Source organism: Trichosurus vulpecula, chromosome 8, assembly GCF_011100635.1.
Source record: "Trichosurus vulpecula isolate mTriVul1 chromosome 8, mTriVul1.pri, whole genome shotgun sequence".
NCBI lineage: Eukaryota > Metazoa > Chordata > Mammalia > Diprotodontia > Phalangeridae > Trichosurus > Trichosurus vulpecula.
This window is the reverse complement of record NC_050580.1, coordinates 169,161,287-169,178,227: the sequence shown is the minus strand read 5'-3', so window position 1 is coordinate 169,178,227 and position 16,941 is coordinate 169,161,287. Positions and strand designations below refer to the sequence as shown.

General features: G+C 35.6%; 1 protein-coding gene across 1 annotated transcript in view; it reads right to left on the bottom strand.

Moving 5' to 3' along the window:
- The window catches only part of TRPM7 (transient receptor potential cation channel subfamily M member 7), a 157,089-nt gene that overhangs the window by 23,753 nt on the left and 116,395 nt on the right, over positions 1-16,941 (bottom strand). Inside the window, exons 22-25 of the mRNA XM_036735744.1 lie at positions 10,708-10,882; positions 7,919-8,051; positions 4,299-4,483; positions 645-777 (exon numbers count right to left, since the gene is read on the bottom strand). Of these exons, the coding sequence (XP_036591639.1) occupies positions 645-777; positions 4,299-4,483; positions 7,919-8,051; positions 10,708-10,882 (626 nt within the window). The remainder of the gene's footprint in view (positions 1-644; positions 778-4,298; positions 4,484-7,918; positions 8,052-10,707; positions 10,883-16,941) is intronic.

Sequence of the window (16,941 nt, the reverse complement as noted above, 5' to 3'; positions counted from 1 at the left end):
TCCTCGAGGGCAGGGTCTGTTGTTGCTTTTCCTTGAATTTTCAGCACTTAGCACATGGTGCCTGGCACACTGTAAGCACTGAACAATGTCTGTTCACTGGTGCTAATCCCATCAAAATGACATCCAAGAAAACCACAAACTTAACTTTTTTGTATGACTGCAATGAGCACAGCATGACTGCTACTGCGCAAATATCATGTACTTCTCAACTGATGACAGAGCAAGTGAAAAGAAAGAAAAACGTCACTCTAAAAACAGCAGTCTTCAATTTCCACCAAAAAGAACTAGGTTTGGGTTTTGTTTTGCTTTTTGTAATTTTACTAGGAACACCCAATAAGTACTTTCTGTACTGATATAGCTGAGTAACAGTTCTACAACTTATCTCAGATCCTCTAGGGAGCACCGAGAAATTAAGTGAATTGCTCAGGGTCATAAAGCCAGTATATGTAACAGATAAGACTTGAATCCAGGTTTTCCTGACTCCAAAGTGATCTCTTTATTCACTGTGCCACAATGCCATCAACCATGATAATTAACAAAAATATAGGACGTAAAGAACCATGTTTCCACCATGAATAGAAATGTGTTATATCAAACAAGCATGGTTTTAAAAACAACTAATTTTAAGGTAAGAGCCTTTTAACCTTTCAAAAGTGACACGAATTCTCTCTTCACTTCCAGAATGGAATTTGTCATCCTTTTCATTAAAATACATCTCAACACATTGTTCTTCAAAATCATGAAGTTTCTTTTGATCTTCTTCTGTTAAGAAAAGTTCTAAAAAATAGCAAAACAAAGAATAAGAGAAAAGCTATCAAATATGCCTGTAGGTAATGATCAAATAAACAAGTGGTTGGCTAGTTAAGAGTAATAGACTATCCTTTTTGACCTATAAATACCACTTCTAAGGCTGTATCTCAAAGAGATCAGACAAATGGGAAAAGGACCCCATGCATAAAAATATTTATAGCAGCTCTTTTTGTGGTTGCCAAGAATTTGACAATTGAGGGGATGCCCATCAATTGGGGAATGGCTGAACAAATTGTGGTATATGAATGTAATGGAATACTACTCTGCTATAACAAATGATGAGCAGACGAGACTTCAGAAAAACCTGGAAAGACATATGAACTGATGCTGAATGAGGGGAGCAGAACAAGGAGAACATTGTACACAGTTACAGACACATTGTGTGATGACTAACTTTGATAGACTTGGTTCTTCTCAGCAATGCAAAGCTCTAAGTCAACTCCAAAAAACTCATGATGGAAAATGCTATCCACATCCAGAGAAAGAATTATGGAGTCTGAATGCAGGCTGAAGTAAACTATTGGCTTGCTTTTTTGTTTTGTTTCTTCTTTCTTGTGGTTCATTCCATTGGTTATAATTCTTCTTTGCAATGACTAATGTGAAAATATCTTTAATGTGAATATATATGTATAGCCTATATCAGATCGCATGCCATCTTGGGGAGGGGGGAAAGAGTGAGGGGGAGGAAATTTGGAACTCGAAAGCTTGTGGAACTGCATGTTGTAAACTAAAAATAAATAAAGTTAAAAAAAAGAGTAATAGACTATCCATCAATCCATTAAGACCACAATGTTTCAAAAATTCTTTGTTTACTAGGCTACTTTAGAATGCTATTAGACTACATGGATGTGAGATGAGATCTAGTATAGCCTAAATCCTCATAATTTAAGCTAATTTAAACTTTTATATACATGAAAGACAAAACTCGACAGTTTATTTTAGAAATACAATTATATATTTGATACACACACACACACACACACACGTGTGTGTGTGTGTGTGTGTGTGTGTGTATTATATATATTTATGGAGAGAGAGAGAGCGAGAGAGAGCGAGAGAGAGAGAGAGAGAGCGCGCAAGCTTGACTATAAAAATACTTTGTTTTAGGTTTGACTTCCCCAACTCTACTTTAAATGATCCATGTTATCTACAATACAAGGTCTTACATTTTACCACTGAAGGCATTTGGCTGAATACTGCTAAAGCCTTACCTAGAAGAGAATAAACTAAAACTGAACAAAACAATGAAGTAGAAGCCTTAACATAACATATATAGTTTAGAATTCTAATGGGGAACAATGCAGCTGAATTGCAGAAACAAGGGTAAAGGGGTGGCTATTGCTGTGAGAGAGTAGTATTAAATCTGCCTGTGCAGCTAAGGTATTCAAGTGAGAGAAGTAATACAATTATTAATATATGTGAAAAGGGTCTTCAGCATTCTGCTCTGTAGAGTGTCGGCAGAGAGTAGTACTTCATTTGTACTTAGGGCACGGTGACTATGGTTGTCTCAGTGTCCAGAGCATTTCTACTTCTTTCTATGTGTCACTGTCTTCTTAACTTGTGCTCATGCACCACATAATTGGTGTATTGTTACCCTCAGGGTTTCCCTATGTATCTGAAGGCTATCTGACATCCCACTCCGAAATATGAACACAAGAAGATTCTATGGGGAATCTTTAATGACTTTGTGATTTGCATTTATCAGAATCTGATCCAAGTGTCCTGAGATGCCTTTGGCCGTAAGGGCATAGCCAGTTGGAGTTAGGTAAATAAAACTGTTTACTGGCTTAGTGGACTTCCCTCACTAACTACACTACATTGCTGACTGACAGCCAACCTTATGTACTTCTGTCAACTGCAAAATGAACCTGTTAAAAATCTCTTTAATCCTTTAATCTTTAAACCTTAGGTTTTTATTGAAACAATAGACAATATATTTCGATTTGCCATTTTAGTGAGAGCTCTGCAGTAGCTGGGCTACTAAAGCATTTGCGTAAATTTCTATGCTTGTAGGCGGGCCGCATTTTGGACAGCTCTGTTCTAAGATACCTCATTTTAACATTTTGTGAAAGACAATACTACCTTTAACTTGGTTTTGGCTAAAAAAAATTTTGATAAGCATATTCTTGACTCTTTTGTTTAAGGAAAAGAATGGGTTTGGAACTAATGCCTATCAGGTACTAACACACTAAACTAAAAACACTAACATCCTTTTGGACATTCCCCACATTTTGAGCCACTATGTACTGTTTCGTTATAACTCTGTCTCCTTTCTCCTTATCTAAACCACTTTGTATACTCTTGGGCCAAATGATCAACAAGAATTTACTGAAAGTTTAGGAAGGCAGTATGGCTAAGTGGGTAAAGGACTGGACTTGAAATTGAAGTAAGGAAGACTTGGTTTCAAATTCTACCTCAGATGTTTACTAGCTCTCTGACTATGGCCAAGTCACTTAATGTCTCTAAGCCTCAGTATCCTCATATATAAAATAAAGATAATGTACATAGCAATAAATACAAGTTATTAACCTTAATTATAATTAGATATAAAATTGTATCTGAGTCTCTGATTTATGTAAAAGATACATTCCAGCTCCTCAAGAAGCTTATAATCTAGTAGACAAAACAAAACTTGGCACGTGTCAAAAAGAGAACAATTAAGTGCTAAACACTGCATGGTACTAAATAGCAATGTAAAAGAAGTCTGAAGGAGGGTGAATTCAATGGAAGTAGGATTCACAGATACTTGTACTGACATTCATAGATAAAGAGTTGGTCTATGCTTATTTTAAAGATGAGAGAACTTAGATACAATAAATGAAGTGATTTGTCCCAAGGTTATACAGGCATAAAGTGGAAGAAACAGAGAGAGCTCAGGCTACATCTTGGGAAATAAACTCTAAATAAATAGCAAGGACTAAAGAGGACATACAGGAAGTGGAGCTGGTATGATCAAAGATTTCTATAGAAGCAGGAAAGAGTGTAGGATCTGGGATAGAAGGTAGGGACAATGGACAGGGGAAAGTGTTGAGTCTGACTTGATTAAGATGGAGAATTTACAAATGGTAGGAAGTAAAATTAGATAGGCAAGATGGGACAGTATGGAAGATCTTGAAAGTGAAGCAGAGTGGTTTGATGTCGTTGTTTCAAAAGAGGGATACTGTAAGTTCTTGAGAAAAATGGGACACGATGAAAGTATTTTTGGAAGGTTTGGTAGCGGTAAAATCATTAACTGTGTTAATGTTATACAAACAGCAGGGTAAAAATATTCAATAACTACAACAATATAAAATTTATTCAGTACTATTTACATTTCTTATGAGACATGATTATGTTTACATAGGCTAATAATCCAACAAAATTAATTTAACAAATCATATCCATGATTATGAATGTAAAAAAAAAATCACCAGAAAATTTTAAAGCTGTAATATTACTTAATAAATTATGAAATGAAAAGCTTTTGCTTTAAAAATCTTCCTTCTTACTTGGTCCATTTGAAGTCTTGTCTTTTTTTCTTCTTTTACATATACAACAACACATGGAGGCCACATGGCTAAGGATGATAAGCGGTGGAGGCAGAACTGGCTTTTCATGATAAGCCATAATGAAATGATAACGCTGGTACTTCCACACAGTGTTTGAAATTGCTTTTACTTGGAAATATACATTGCTATAAGACACAAAAGAACAAAAACAAACTTTAGTTGACCATATTCTTTTAAAAAATGTAAACACTAATTAAGAAAAGTTCTATTACCTTACAGCCCTAAGATAAGGTCACAAATACCAAAGAGAGTACTTGCTAATAGATATATATATACTAATAAATGATGTAATTCACAATTTAGTTGGTGTTAAAAAATTCTCTCATTTGCATTTTTACAGATATTAGTAACTTAAGAGTTGAGTCTTTATTTATCCTTAAAATTTAGCACAGTTCTTTTCCTTCAGAATAAATAAAAGATTTATTAAAAAGCCATCTGTATAAGGCACCATGACAGGTCTTATATGTAAATTCAAAATAAAGGCTCCTAATCTAAAGGAGCTTACCATCTGCCCCTGAAGTTTAAGAAAGGCAGCTAGGTGGCACAGTAGATAGAGAACTGGACCTGGAGAGAGAAGACATGAGTTCGAATTCTGCCTCAGATTATTACTAGTTGTGTGATACTGGGCAAGTCACTTAGCCTCTGCCTGCCTCAATCTCCCCATCTATAAAATGGGAATAACAATAGTACTTACCTCTCAGGATTGTTATAAGGATAAAATGACAATATTTGTAAGACATTTTGCAAACATTAAAGCACTACATAAATGTTAGCTATTATTTGAGCCAGATGGTGCAGCACAGAAAAATATTACAGGTGCTAATGGGCATGAAGACAGAAAAATTAATATTAACCTATGATCAAGAAATTAACAGAATGCACCTCTAATCAAATTTCTGTTTTTGACTTAATGGTCTATTTAAACATAACAATTAAGCCTTTACGCTAATATAAAGAAACTAAAAAACATCTGGCCAATAATTAGATTTGGGGCTAAAAGAGTAAATGGAAGTAATAAATTATTATTTTGCTAGGTTTGACATCCTGAACTTCTAATCAGTCACTAGTGGTCATATGACAAATTTATGTGAAAGTCAGTAAGAAAATTCAAGTCTTCTGATTTCTAGTCCAAATCTACTGCCACCAATTGGTCATAATGCTAATTGAGCACAGGGTAATCCACTGAAAAGAGTACTAGATTTTTGAGACAGCAGATCTAGGTTTAAATTCCCATTCTGCTCCTCATTGCTTATTTCACCCTGGACAAGTCACTTAACTTCCACAGGCTTCAGTTCCATCATCTATTAAATTAGATGACCCCTAAATTCCCTTTGAGTTCCAAATCTATGATCAATCCTCTAATGCCAGAAAATTGCAAATCCCAGCTTGGTCTACCACAGAGCAGAAGTTCATGTAGTGCTTTCCCAAGGGAATCCTCTGTGTGTAGCTAGAACCAGCTAGCCTAACTCATTTATTGATGGAGACATGGTAGGCAGTAAGAGCTGATCCTGGGACATTGAGTTACTCAAGTAAAGTACATTATGGGGCAACTCTTGGCTCATTTTCTTTTATGTGAAAATTTTGATAAACAAAAACAGGAAGAAACTCTGCAAATGGGTTAAAATAAACATTAATGGGCAGCCAGAAGTAGGAAAGAAGGGCAGTCTGAAATGCTTAGAACCTAAACCTAAACTTTCTGAAATTTGTTATTTTTTTCCTCTGTGTTCTAAACACTTGAGACCATTTCTTATAAGAAGCAGTTATTTAATAAGAGTTGGTCTGAATAGCTGATTTGATAGCAGCTGTGGAATTTAGAGTCTAAACTGAAAAGGTCCTTAGAGGCTATCTATTCCAGTTCAGAGAATATAAGAGAAAAGAATCTATTGCCTGAAAGTTGTCAAGTATAAGAAAAAATACTAAGTTCCTATGCTTGATGATACATGTGAAAAGTTACCCTTTCCTTTCTTGCCAAGTATCATCCATAGAAGATTGCTCATTTATATAAAAATCCCTCCAATATTCATCTTCATGGATCAAGATTTGTCTACTCTCTACCACTGGTTTCCAAAAGTGGGGCAGCTAGGTGGCACAGTAGAGTGCTGGGCCTCGGGTCAGGAAGACTCATCTTCCTGAGTTTAAATCTGGCCTCAGATACTTACTAGCTGTGTGACACTGGGCAAGTCATATCATACTGTTGGCCTCAGTTTCCTCATCTGTAAAATGAGTTGGAGAAGGAAATGGCAAACCACTCCAGTACCTTTGCCAAGAAAACCCCAAATGGGGTCACAAAGAGTCAGACACGACTAAAAGCAAACTACCAAAATATGATCAGAGAAAGACAGAAATGTGGTCATAAAAAATACACGAAATACAGTTTTCTAAGTGACCAAAAAAAATCTACAAACATGGAGTCAATCTTTCAGTATGAGTAGGTAAATTTACATTAAAAAATTTAATCTTTCTATTTACTATTACAAACAGAATCATACAAGGTTAGAGTGGAAGGGATGATAGAATTAATCTAATTCTACTCTCTCATTCTACTGATTAAACTGAGGTTCTGAAAGTGAGATAAAATGATATGTACATGTTTACAGAGTGAATTAGTAACACAGCCAGGCCAAGAAATGGGTTCTTGAGATTCTTCCAGTCCCTCTCCATCTTCAATCCACACTCATATAACTATCCAAATAATCTTTCTAAGCAGAAGTCTTTCTAAAAAGCACAGTTCTGACCATGTCACTCCTCTGCTCAAGAGGCTTATTGCCCTGAGATGAAATACAATCTCTGCCCAGCACTCTAGGAGCAGACACACTGGCCACTTGCTTCCACCTTGGGATTCCAGGCCTTTGAACAAGTTGTCCTTAACTCTTTCCTGTCATGTTTTTCCTCCTGGAGGAGCTGATTTGTTCCAAGTTATGCTCACCACCTCCTAAGAAAGGCCTTTTCAGATTTACCTTCTTCCTCCTCTGCGCTCCCCACTAAGTTTCCCAGTTGTGAAAGTTCCCACACATAAAAATTACTTGGGATTTATTTATCTGTGTACAGATACTGTATTTCTACTTCCAATCCCCAGAAGAATGTGAGCAAAGTCCCTGATGGCTGGGATTCTTTTATTTTTATCATTGTATGTGCAGCACCTAGCACAGCCCAGGCTCTCAATAAATACTGTTCTAATGAACAGCTCTTCTTTGTTAATCCTCCCAATCCCCCTCCAATGACTTCAAATCTTGTTACTTCTGAGGCCCTTGCTGCTTAATACTTATGTTACCTTTTCCTTTGGTTTGTTAGGGTCTCTCAGGAATAAAACCAAGTTGAAAAAAATTAAGATTAAGTCATTTATTTATAGGAACAAGTGGGAGTGATCAATTTAAAGGGTAGTTTAGAAATGGTGAGGTTACTGACATTTTAAAGAGCTTGGAAATGAGTTACTAAATATACTACTTGAACTTAAGTCTACTGAAAAACAGTACAGTTCCATAACCACTGCCCAAGTTATGTGTTTCATTTAAATAAGAAAAATACCCATCTAATTAGTCAATTTAAAATAAGGTACTTACTTGAAAAATGCAATAAGAAGATTAACCATAATTATGTACTGTACAAAGAGGTAGACTGCTTGAAGAAATGGGGTCAACCATGTTCCAGGACCACAGAGACTTCTTACATTTCCTTCTGTATTATTTGCACATACTGTGGAGAAAAAAAAAGGTTTTTCTTACACATATATAATATTTAGCAGTTTGCAAAGATTTGTTGAAAAAAAATTCTGAATCTTTTATTAAAGGAGCTATTATTTCATAAAGTTCTTTATCTTCTAGATTAGCACAAGAGTCTAAAAGAAATGGACGGAAGGTGAGCTTGCAAACTTAGTGTTCTTCCCCAGAGACTTTATCTACAGCATATGGAGGAGGGGTAAGGGTAGAGAGGAAGAGCATATTTGTGTATGTATGTATGAAGACATGAATCTACTGTTTATAATCTTCCGGGTTGATAACATATATTGGTCCTATTCTCCCATTTCAGGATAGGGATGAGTTTTGTCCCAGAATACAGGCTAAATCCTGTCAATCGATCAACCAATCAATCAATCAACCAACACTTATCAAGTGCCACTGAGCTGAGGACTATGAACGACACTGAAGGTACAAATACAAAGAATGGAACATTACTTGCTTACATTTTGATGGGGGCAGACATGGCATAAATAGAGACAACATAAATACAAAGTCAACAAGTACAAATATACACAAAGTAGTTACATACAAGGTAATTTGGAGGGAAGGCACCAACATTTTGGGAGATCAGGAAAGGTTTCATTCAGAAGACAGTGCATGAACTATGTCCTAAGGGAAAAAGAGGAATCTATGAGGCAAAGGTAAAGAGGGTGTATATTCCAGGTATGGGGGATGGATCGTGCAGAGGCAAGGATATGGGAGATGCAGGGTCATGAATGATGAACAAGGAAAAAGGCAGTTTGGTTGGATTACAGAATGGGGAGACTAGAAAAGCAGGGCCAGGTCATGATGGACTTGAAAAACAGCTAAACTGAGAAGTTTCTATTTGACCACAGAGGCAACAGGAAGTGGGCAGTGACATGTTAAGATATGCATGAAAGGAAAATTATTCCGGGTACAATGTTTAGGTCATAGTAAAGTGGTGACTGACCTGAGGCAGGGAGACTGATGTAACAGTCTAGGTGAAAGGTGATAAGGGTCTGAACTGAAGTGGTAGCTATATGGGGAGAAAATGTGGGAAGCAAAATTTATGGTGGAGGAAGAAAAAGTAAGATTTGGCAACTGACTGCATATGTGGGATGAGGGAGTGTGAGGAGTCTAGGATAATGCCAAGGTTTCAAACCTGGGAGACTGAGAGAATGGTGGTGCCTTTGACAGAAATACAGTTGTTTGGAAGAACAGAGAGTTTGGGAGACAGATTGGATTTAGTTGTAGACATGTTCAGTTTGAGATGTCTCTGAGATACCTAGTTTGAAATATCTAGAAGGCAATTGGAAATGAGGAACTGAAGTCTAGGGAAGGGAATAATGCTATATATAAAAGGAGTCATTTGCATAGACTTAAAAACTATGGGAACTTGATGAAATTATCCAGAGGGAGTTGTGAGAAACTATATGAGAAACCTCCTGGCAGAGATCTTGCATTTCACTGGGAAAAAAAACAGGAAAAGTAAGCAAGGGTGTAGTAGCCATGGGCTTTGGTTCCTTGGTGTTTTGATGCCATAACATCAGTGAATATAGACCCAGGAGAAGATGGCTCCAATTCTTTCTAAAGAGGCCGTAAGGCAAAAACCAAAATCTCCTACGTAAGATGGTAGAGGTATGAATAACTAGATATTAATCCCTAATATTTATTAAGTTTTATGCACAGGCCTATGAGTGAATGAAATTAATAGTCTTAGAGATTTGATAAAAATATAATCTCCTCTATCACATTATGTTCCTTTAATCAATGAACATTTATTAAGCACCTACTATATGGCAGGCACTGTGCACTGGGGATACAAAAAAAGGCTAAAGATAGTTCCTGGCCTCAATAAGCTTAATAGGGGAGACATGAAAACAAATGCATTACACATCTTTATAGCTATCACATACTGGAAGAGAGTGATAAACGAAAAATGAATAAGGGCTATGTAAACCAAGAATGTGGCGAGGCCATCGAGAAAGCCATTTCAACTTAATAGACTGAGGTAGGCTACGAGGTACAGAGTTAAGGTAGACTATCTGCATAGGAATACAATTAGCTAAACATTCTTTTGAATCACTTTTCTCTCAAGAGTAAAGATGCAGAAAGAGACACACTAAGAATGGAACCATAAATTGGATTTGACTATATTGAGAAAAAAATGATTCTGGGATTTTATTTCAGCTTATTAAAAATTAGACACAGTAATACCATAGCAAAGGAACATCCATACCAGACATAATCTGATGTCACACTATGGCATAGTAATGATTCTGGTTTCTTGAAGTCTATGCCAATGGAACATAAGCTCTGAAAAAACCAAAACTAACTCTTACTTAAGTGCCAGAACTTTTAAGAGATTAAACGTTTTGCTAGGGAATGTTTTTTCAAAAAAAGTCCTATGAGATAAAAACTTTACATTTCTTGATGACTCAAAAACATTATTATAGTAACTATTTTTTTAAGTTTCTTTTTTTGTTACAATGTTAGCTGCCATTATCAGTATGTTTCTGTCAGTCTCTCATTTCCCTTTTTGTTTTTTGGTTTTTCCAGTGCAGAATAAGACCTGATGACTAGTATGTTAGATAATTAAATAGGTTGTGAATAATGTTAGCACATAAATGCATTTTAAAACAAAATCTTACCATCGATTTCATATGCATAAACTTCACCAAAAATCATCCAGTATGGATTAAAAACAACATCTTTAGCAAGTCTCCAAGATGGTGGTTCATGAGGATAAAGTATTGCCTGTCTAGGAACACCAAAACTGAGCAGTACAAGTGCCATAATCACAACGATGTAAAACATGTTGGCCACCTGTTTAAAAGATGGTAATAGTAAAAGTAAGTGAAAAACTGAAAACAACCTATGATTTTCATTAAAAAAAATTCAATGTTAAGAAAGTTTCTTACTTTCTTTTTCCCTCTAATATCATTCAACAAGACCATACTCTGGAAGATCAAACTGATACGTTTTTAAAAAGGCATGTATTTAAATCAGCACTGCCAAACAGAAATATTACATTAACTTGAGGTCTCTAAGTTTCTCAACTAAATTAAAAAAAAAGATTTCAAGAGGCTTTTCTTTACTTATGGCTTATACTTTAGTTATATTTACACATATGGCGATAATTAACAAAATGGAAAGTAAGTATGCTCAATAAGTACTAAAGGAATTCCCAAGAGAATAACATGATCAGGAAAGGGTACGCAGAAGAAATGGTAGCTTTCGGATCATAAGAGTAAAGAAGAGAAGGATTTCTGGAAGGCGATAGCATGGAGTTGAAATTCTGAAAGGTTCTAGAGAACATTTAGATCAATTTGTCTGAAGAGCAGTAGAAGATAATGAAATAGGTGAGGGCAGACTGAGGAAGGTCTTAAATGAAAGGCCAAGTATTTGTTTTTCTTAAATGATAGTAAGTTATCAAAGGTGTTTGATCAGTGGAGTAATATGATAAATTGTATTTACACAAAACTATAAATTACATGGTTATTCTGTATTAGAAGAAAACCCACAGAAGAATTCATGGTAAATCATGGTAAATCAAAACACTTCATCCCATTTTTGGCCAGCACTCATTATAAAGTTCTTCCTTGTGTTATGTAGAAATCTATTTCCCTGTAATTCTCACTCACCAGTTTAGCTATCTAGGGCCAGACAAAATAAACCCTTGGTACCTTCTTCAAGCTTTCTCTTTTCCAAGCTAAATGGCCCCAGTCTTATATAAGTGATGTCAAGCCTGTCATCTTGGTTGCCCTATTTTGTACCTGCTCTAGCAAGCTTCTTAATGCAAGAACACAAAGGGTATGGAAGTTTTATTCACTTTCTTGGTGTTATTTGATATTCCAAAATGACTGAATCAGTTCAAAGCTCCATATAAATAGCATATTATTGTGATGGCCTTCTTATAACCCCTTCAACATGGTTATTTTGGTTATTATTGACAATTTGTTGGGTGCTAGGTGATGCTTCAACTGTTTTGATTTGAATTTCTATTATAGTGATGAGCAATCTCTGACATGGTCGTTAATGGTCTGTAAATCTTTTGAGAACTCTTCATCTTATTTGACCAGTTATCTAATGGCATATGGCTTCCGGTTTAATATACATTCATTATCTTGTATATCAAATCTTTATCTGGGACATGTTTTTTCCCTAATTATTTTTCTTATTTAGGTTATACTAGTTTTACTAGCACAAAATCTTTTCAATATATGAAAATTACCTATTTTATGTTCTGTGATTATCTCTACCCGATCCTTCTACTTGATTTATATGAAAGCAACTTGATTTCTTTTTTTGTGATTTTCTTCTCATTTTTAGAGTATAATCTTTAATATTCAAGAATTCATATGAGTTTATTGTGGTATATGACATATTATGTTGGTATAAACCTTCATGTCCCCAAAGTTTATATATCAATCAAAAGTTAGGGTATTGAGTTCAAGTGCTTCTGATACATCATCATCTAGTCTGTTCTAGTATCCTCTTTTTATTGTGGTGAACGAATGTAATTGACTATTACTGAAATGCTGAGTAAGAGCATAGGAAGGCATGGGAAGATTTATAACTGATAAAAAGTAAAGAACAAAAAACCAGAATACAGACAATGACTACAACAAAGTAAATGGAAAGGATAGTAATAAAATTGTAGCTGAATGCTCTGTAAGTACACTTGTCCTTGAAGAGGAGATAGCACAAATGGGGAACAAAATATATACTTGATTGATATGTTGGTTAGGTTTGCTGAATTGATTTTTTTCTTTCTTCGTTATCCTTTATCATAAGGGGCAGCTGTCTGGGTGGGGCAGGGAGGATAGAAAATGAATGTGATGAAAAATAAATGAAATCAATAAAAAAATTAAAAAATACGACTTTCTTTCCCTTATGAAAAATCTGTCAGGTTCTGGTACCTTACCCATTCTCCACAAATTTTCAGACTACAGGTGGCAATTTCCAAAAGATCTCTACTGTATAAGCCTTGAAAGTTGAATTTATTTAAGTTATCTAGGTTCTCTCTTACTATCTTTCCTTACGTATGTTGGGCTTCAATTTCCTTTCCACTTTCGAGATCATTTTCACTGACATAAAAAAAATGAAAGCAAAACAGGAGTTTGAAAAAGTCTGCTTTCTCACTGTCATCTGATAAAATTATGTAATCTTCACTTGAACAAGGATGATGTATCCCTGATTTTAAGCAAGTTTTAAATCTAACTGAAAAGAGAAAACTTAGCAAGGTAGGATAAAATAAAAAGCTAAATTAAATAAATGAGAAAGCACCAAATATGCTAAAAAAGGCATGGTTCTATATAATAGGGGTAGGGACAGGGCAGGGAGGGAATGCATGGTGCTGAGAGAACATGAAGAAGATCTTATGTTCCTGGCCTCAAGAAAGTTCATTTCCTCTCGGTTTGATTTTATTATAAAAATAGGGCCTTCTCACTGTACCTTACAAACAGCTTTCCCTGTCCTGTCTCTGTGCTTTTGTATAGCCCATTTGTTACTTCTGCCTGAAATTCCTTTCTTCTTCACTGCTGCCTCTAAGAATCCCTTGTTTCCTTGAGAGCTCAGTTCAAATACAAGAAGCCTTTCAGGAAACTCTCTAAACTGCTAGTACCTCTTCCCAGAATTATACTGTATTTATTTGCTATATGAATTCTAAGTTTATATGCTGCCTCTCCTAGCAGAATACAGTTTATGCTCCTTTGGGTAAGAGGCTATTTTATTTTTGTTTATGTATCAGCAGTACCTAGCACTCTGACGGACACATAGTAGATATTAACCAATGTTTGCTGACGGATTCTTGTACACTAATTATCTTCTTGTACAACAACAATCATTTACAGGTATGTCTCCTATACTAGAGTGAAAAAAAAGCCAACTTTTAATATTTATTATAAAGTGTCTATTGCATCACTTTGTCAAATTAAGATATATCAATAAAATTTAAAAATAATTAGGTCTTGCAAAATTCTAAATTTAGTGATGCACTATGCTGACCATGATTTCTAAAACAAAACTTAGGGGCAGCTAGGTGGTGCAGTGAGTAGAGCAATGGCCCTGAAGTCAGGAGGACCTGAGTTCAAATCCGGCCTCAGACACTTGACACACTTACTAGCTGTGTGAGCTTGGGCAAGTCACTTAACCCCAATTGCCTTGCCTTCACCCCTCAAAAACAAAACAAAAACAAACAAAACAAAACTAGCCTGTCTGCTAATTAATACTGAAAACAGCAAAGAATCAGGTTAATATGTTAATAGAAAAGATGTTAGCTGTGTCCCTATAAAATATTTTTGAGAATACAGATTGAATGACTCAAAAAAAGGAGGGAAGGGGGCAAAATTCTAGCCTAGTTATTAGCATTTGCCAAATTATATTCATATATAAGGACCAGTTGCACTAAATAGCCACTAACTGAAAAGGTTATTTCAGAGTAAGAATAGATGTAACTTTCAAAAGCCCTCAAGACTTTCTGGTTTCTTACCACAGAGGCAGTTAGATGACACAGTGGATAGAGTATTGGGCCTCACACATTTACCAGCTGTGCGACCCTAGGCAAGTCACTTCACCTGTTTGTCTCAGTTTTCTCTACTATAAAATGGAGATGATAATAGCACCTACTCTGCAGAGTTGGGATAATAAAGTGAGATAATGTATGTGAAGTGCTTAGCACAGTACCTAGTACATAGTAGGTGCTATATAAATGCTTATTCTCTCCCCCTCTCTTTCCCCACATCAATTAATTTTAACCCTGGTTTTCAGGGTTCTTAAGAATCTACTTCTCTAATGTGATTTCTTATTATTTTACAGCCTGTCTTCTCACTGTGTCCTAGATGAGCTATTCTCAATTCCAGCTGCATAGGTTGCTTTCCTCTATATGGAACTTTCCAAACCTTCAAAGGCATAGCTTTATAGAAATTACTTCAGGCAATTTATTTTTATTATGTTGGCATGGCATAGCCATAACTGCTGATTTATCACTCCAGTTATTTGTTTTTTTTTTTTCTTTAAGGAATGGTGTATAATTTTTATCTACTTGGGTTATGATTTTGCTGATGATTAACTCCCAGACAGTTTATACAATTTGCAGTTAGTTTGGATAGGACTTTCTATCCTACATTATTCCCTCTGTCTTGTTATTGCTACATGGAAGTGCTGTTGATTTTGTGGATCTATTGTGTCCTATTTTGTTTAAGATATTATCTCCATTAGTTTCTTGATTGATTACTTAGGATTCTCTAAACAAACCATCATGTCATCCACAAACAGGGATAGTGTCAATATTAACTAAATCAATTTACAAATTTAGTGTTATTCCAACCAACAGAGCTAAAGAAAATAATAAAATTCTTTCAGACCAACAAAAGATCTAAGATCTCAATGGAAACACTAAAAAAAAGTGGGACTACAGGAGGGATTACCATTTCTGTACTTCAAATTATACAATAGAACAGTATTCATAAAAACTATTTGTGACTATTACAAAATAGGAAAGCAGATCAGCAGAAGAGACTAGATGAGGGATTCTACAAGTGCTGAATGATTTAATTTCAAACTTGGAAAATTGGCAAAGATGTAAAAAAGAAGGGAATAATCAATGTTAGATGTACTGTGGAATAATGGCACACTAATGTACTGTTGGTAGAACTATACTTCCAAACTTCTGGAAATCAATGTGGAATAATAAGAAAGTGACCAAAATGTCCCTACCTTCTGACCCCAAAATGTGACTATCAGACATGTACCACAGAGTCTCCTTAATACAAAAATATTTATAGCAGTCCTTTTTGTAGTAGCAAAGAATTAGAAGGTGTGTGTGTGTGTGCGCGCGCGCGCATGTGCGTGTGCGCGCGCTAGTTAATCGGGGAAACATGGATGTAATGGAAGAAATGAATACAAAGAAGCATGGGAAAACTTAAGTGAACTGCTTTAAAATAAGAAGAATCAAAAAAACAACATACATAATTACTGAAACAATATAAATGAGAAGAACACTAAAACAACTGAAACAAATGCTGAGAAATTATGACTAAGTGTAGCCCCCAAAAGGAGAGCTTTGAAAAGTCATCTCCTCTTTATAGAGATCGGGAATTATGGGTATGGAATACTATAAGTCAGACTTTTTGATGTGGAATTTATCCTTTTTTAAATTCCTTGTTACAGTTCATGGCTCTCTAGGAGGATGTAAAAGACATAGAAAAACATTAAAAAATAAAGGCCCTCAGGCAGGTCTGGGATTTCCTTCTTGTTGTGGCCACTTCTTTATATAAATCACATTGCAAGTACTCCCTCACAACAGTCCATTTTCCATCTCTGTGCATCTATACAGGCTAACCTTCACACCTGGAATTCATTTCCTCACCTCTGCCTCTTGGATCCTTAGTTTTCTTCAAAACTCAGTTCAAACATCACCTTTTAAATGAGTTCTTTTCCTGAGACCCTCTCTCCTCAGCAACTGGTACATTCCCTCACAAAATGATATTGTCTTTAGGTACTTATTTAGACTACACTTACATATGTACCCAATGTCCCCTTTCACAGAGTAAGCTCCTTGAGGGCAGGGACTATTTCTATGTTATCTTTGTATTCACACCCAGCACCTTACCTGAGAAATAGTGATTAATAAATATTTGCTGACTGAGTGATGAAGACTTCACTAGCTAAGAGCAGGAATTGTTTTTAATTTTGTCTTTGGATTTCTAGCACCTACCATAGACTTGCACACAGAAGGGAAGAACTTAAATGCTTCTTGGATTGGACTGAAGTATGATGTTTCTTTGGAATTCCTATAACATGACCATACCACATAATTCTACGTATATTATCACTTGATAATAAATTTAGAGCTTCCTCAGAAAAGGCCTCTAAAGGCCATC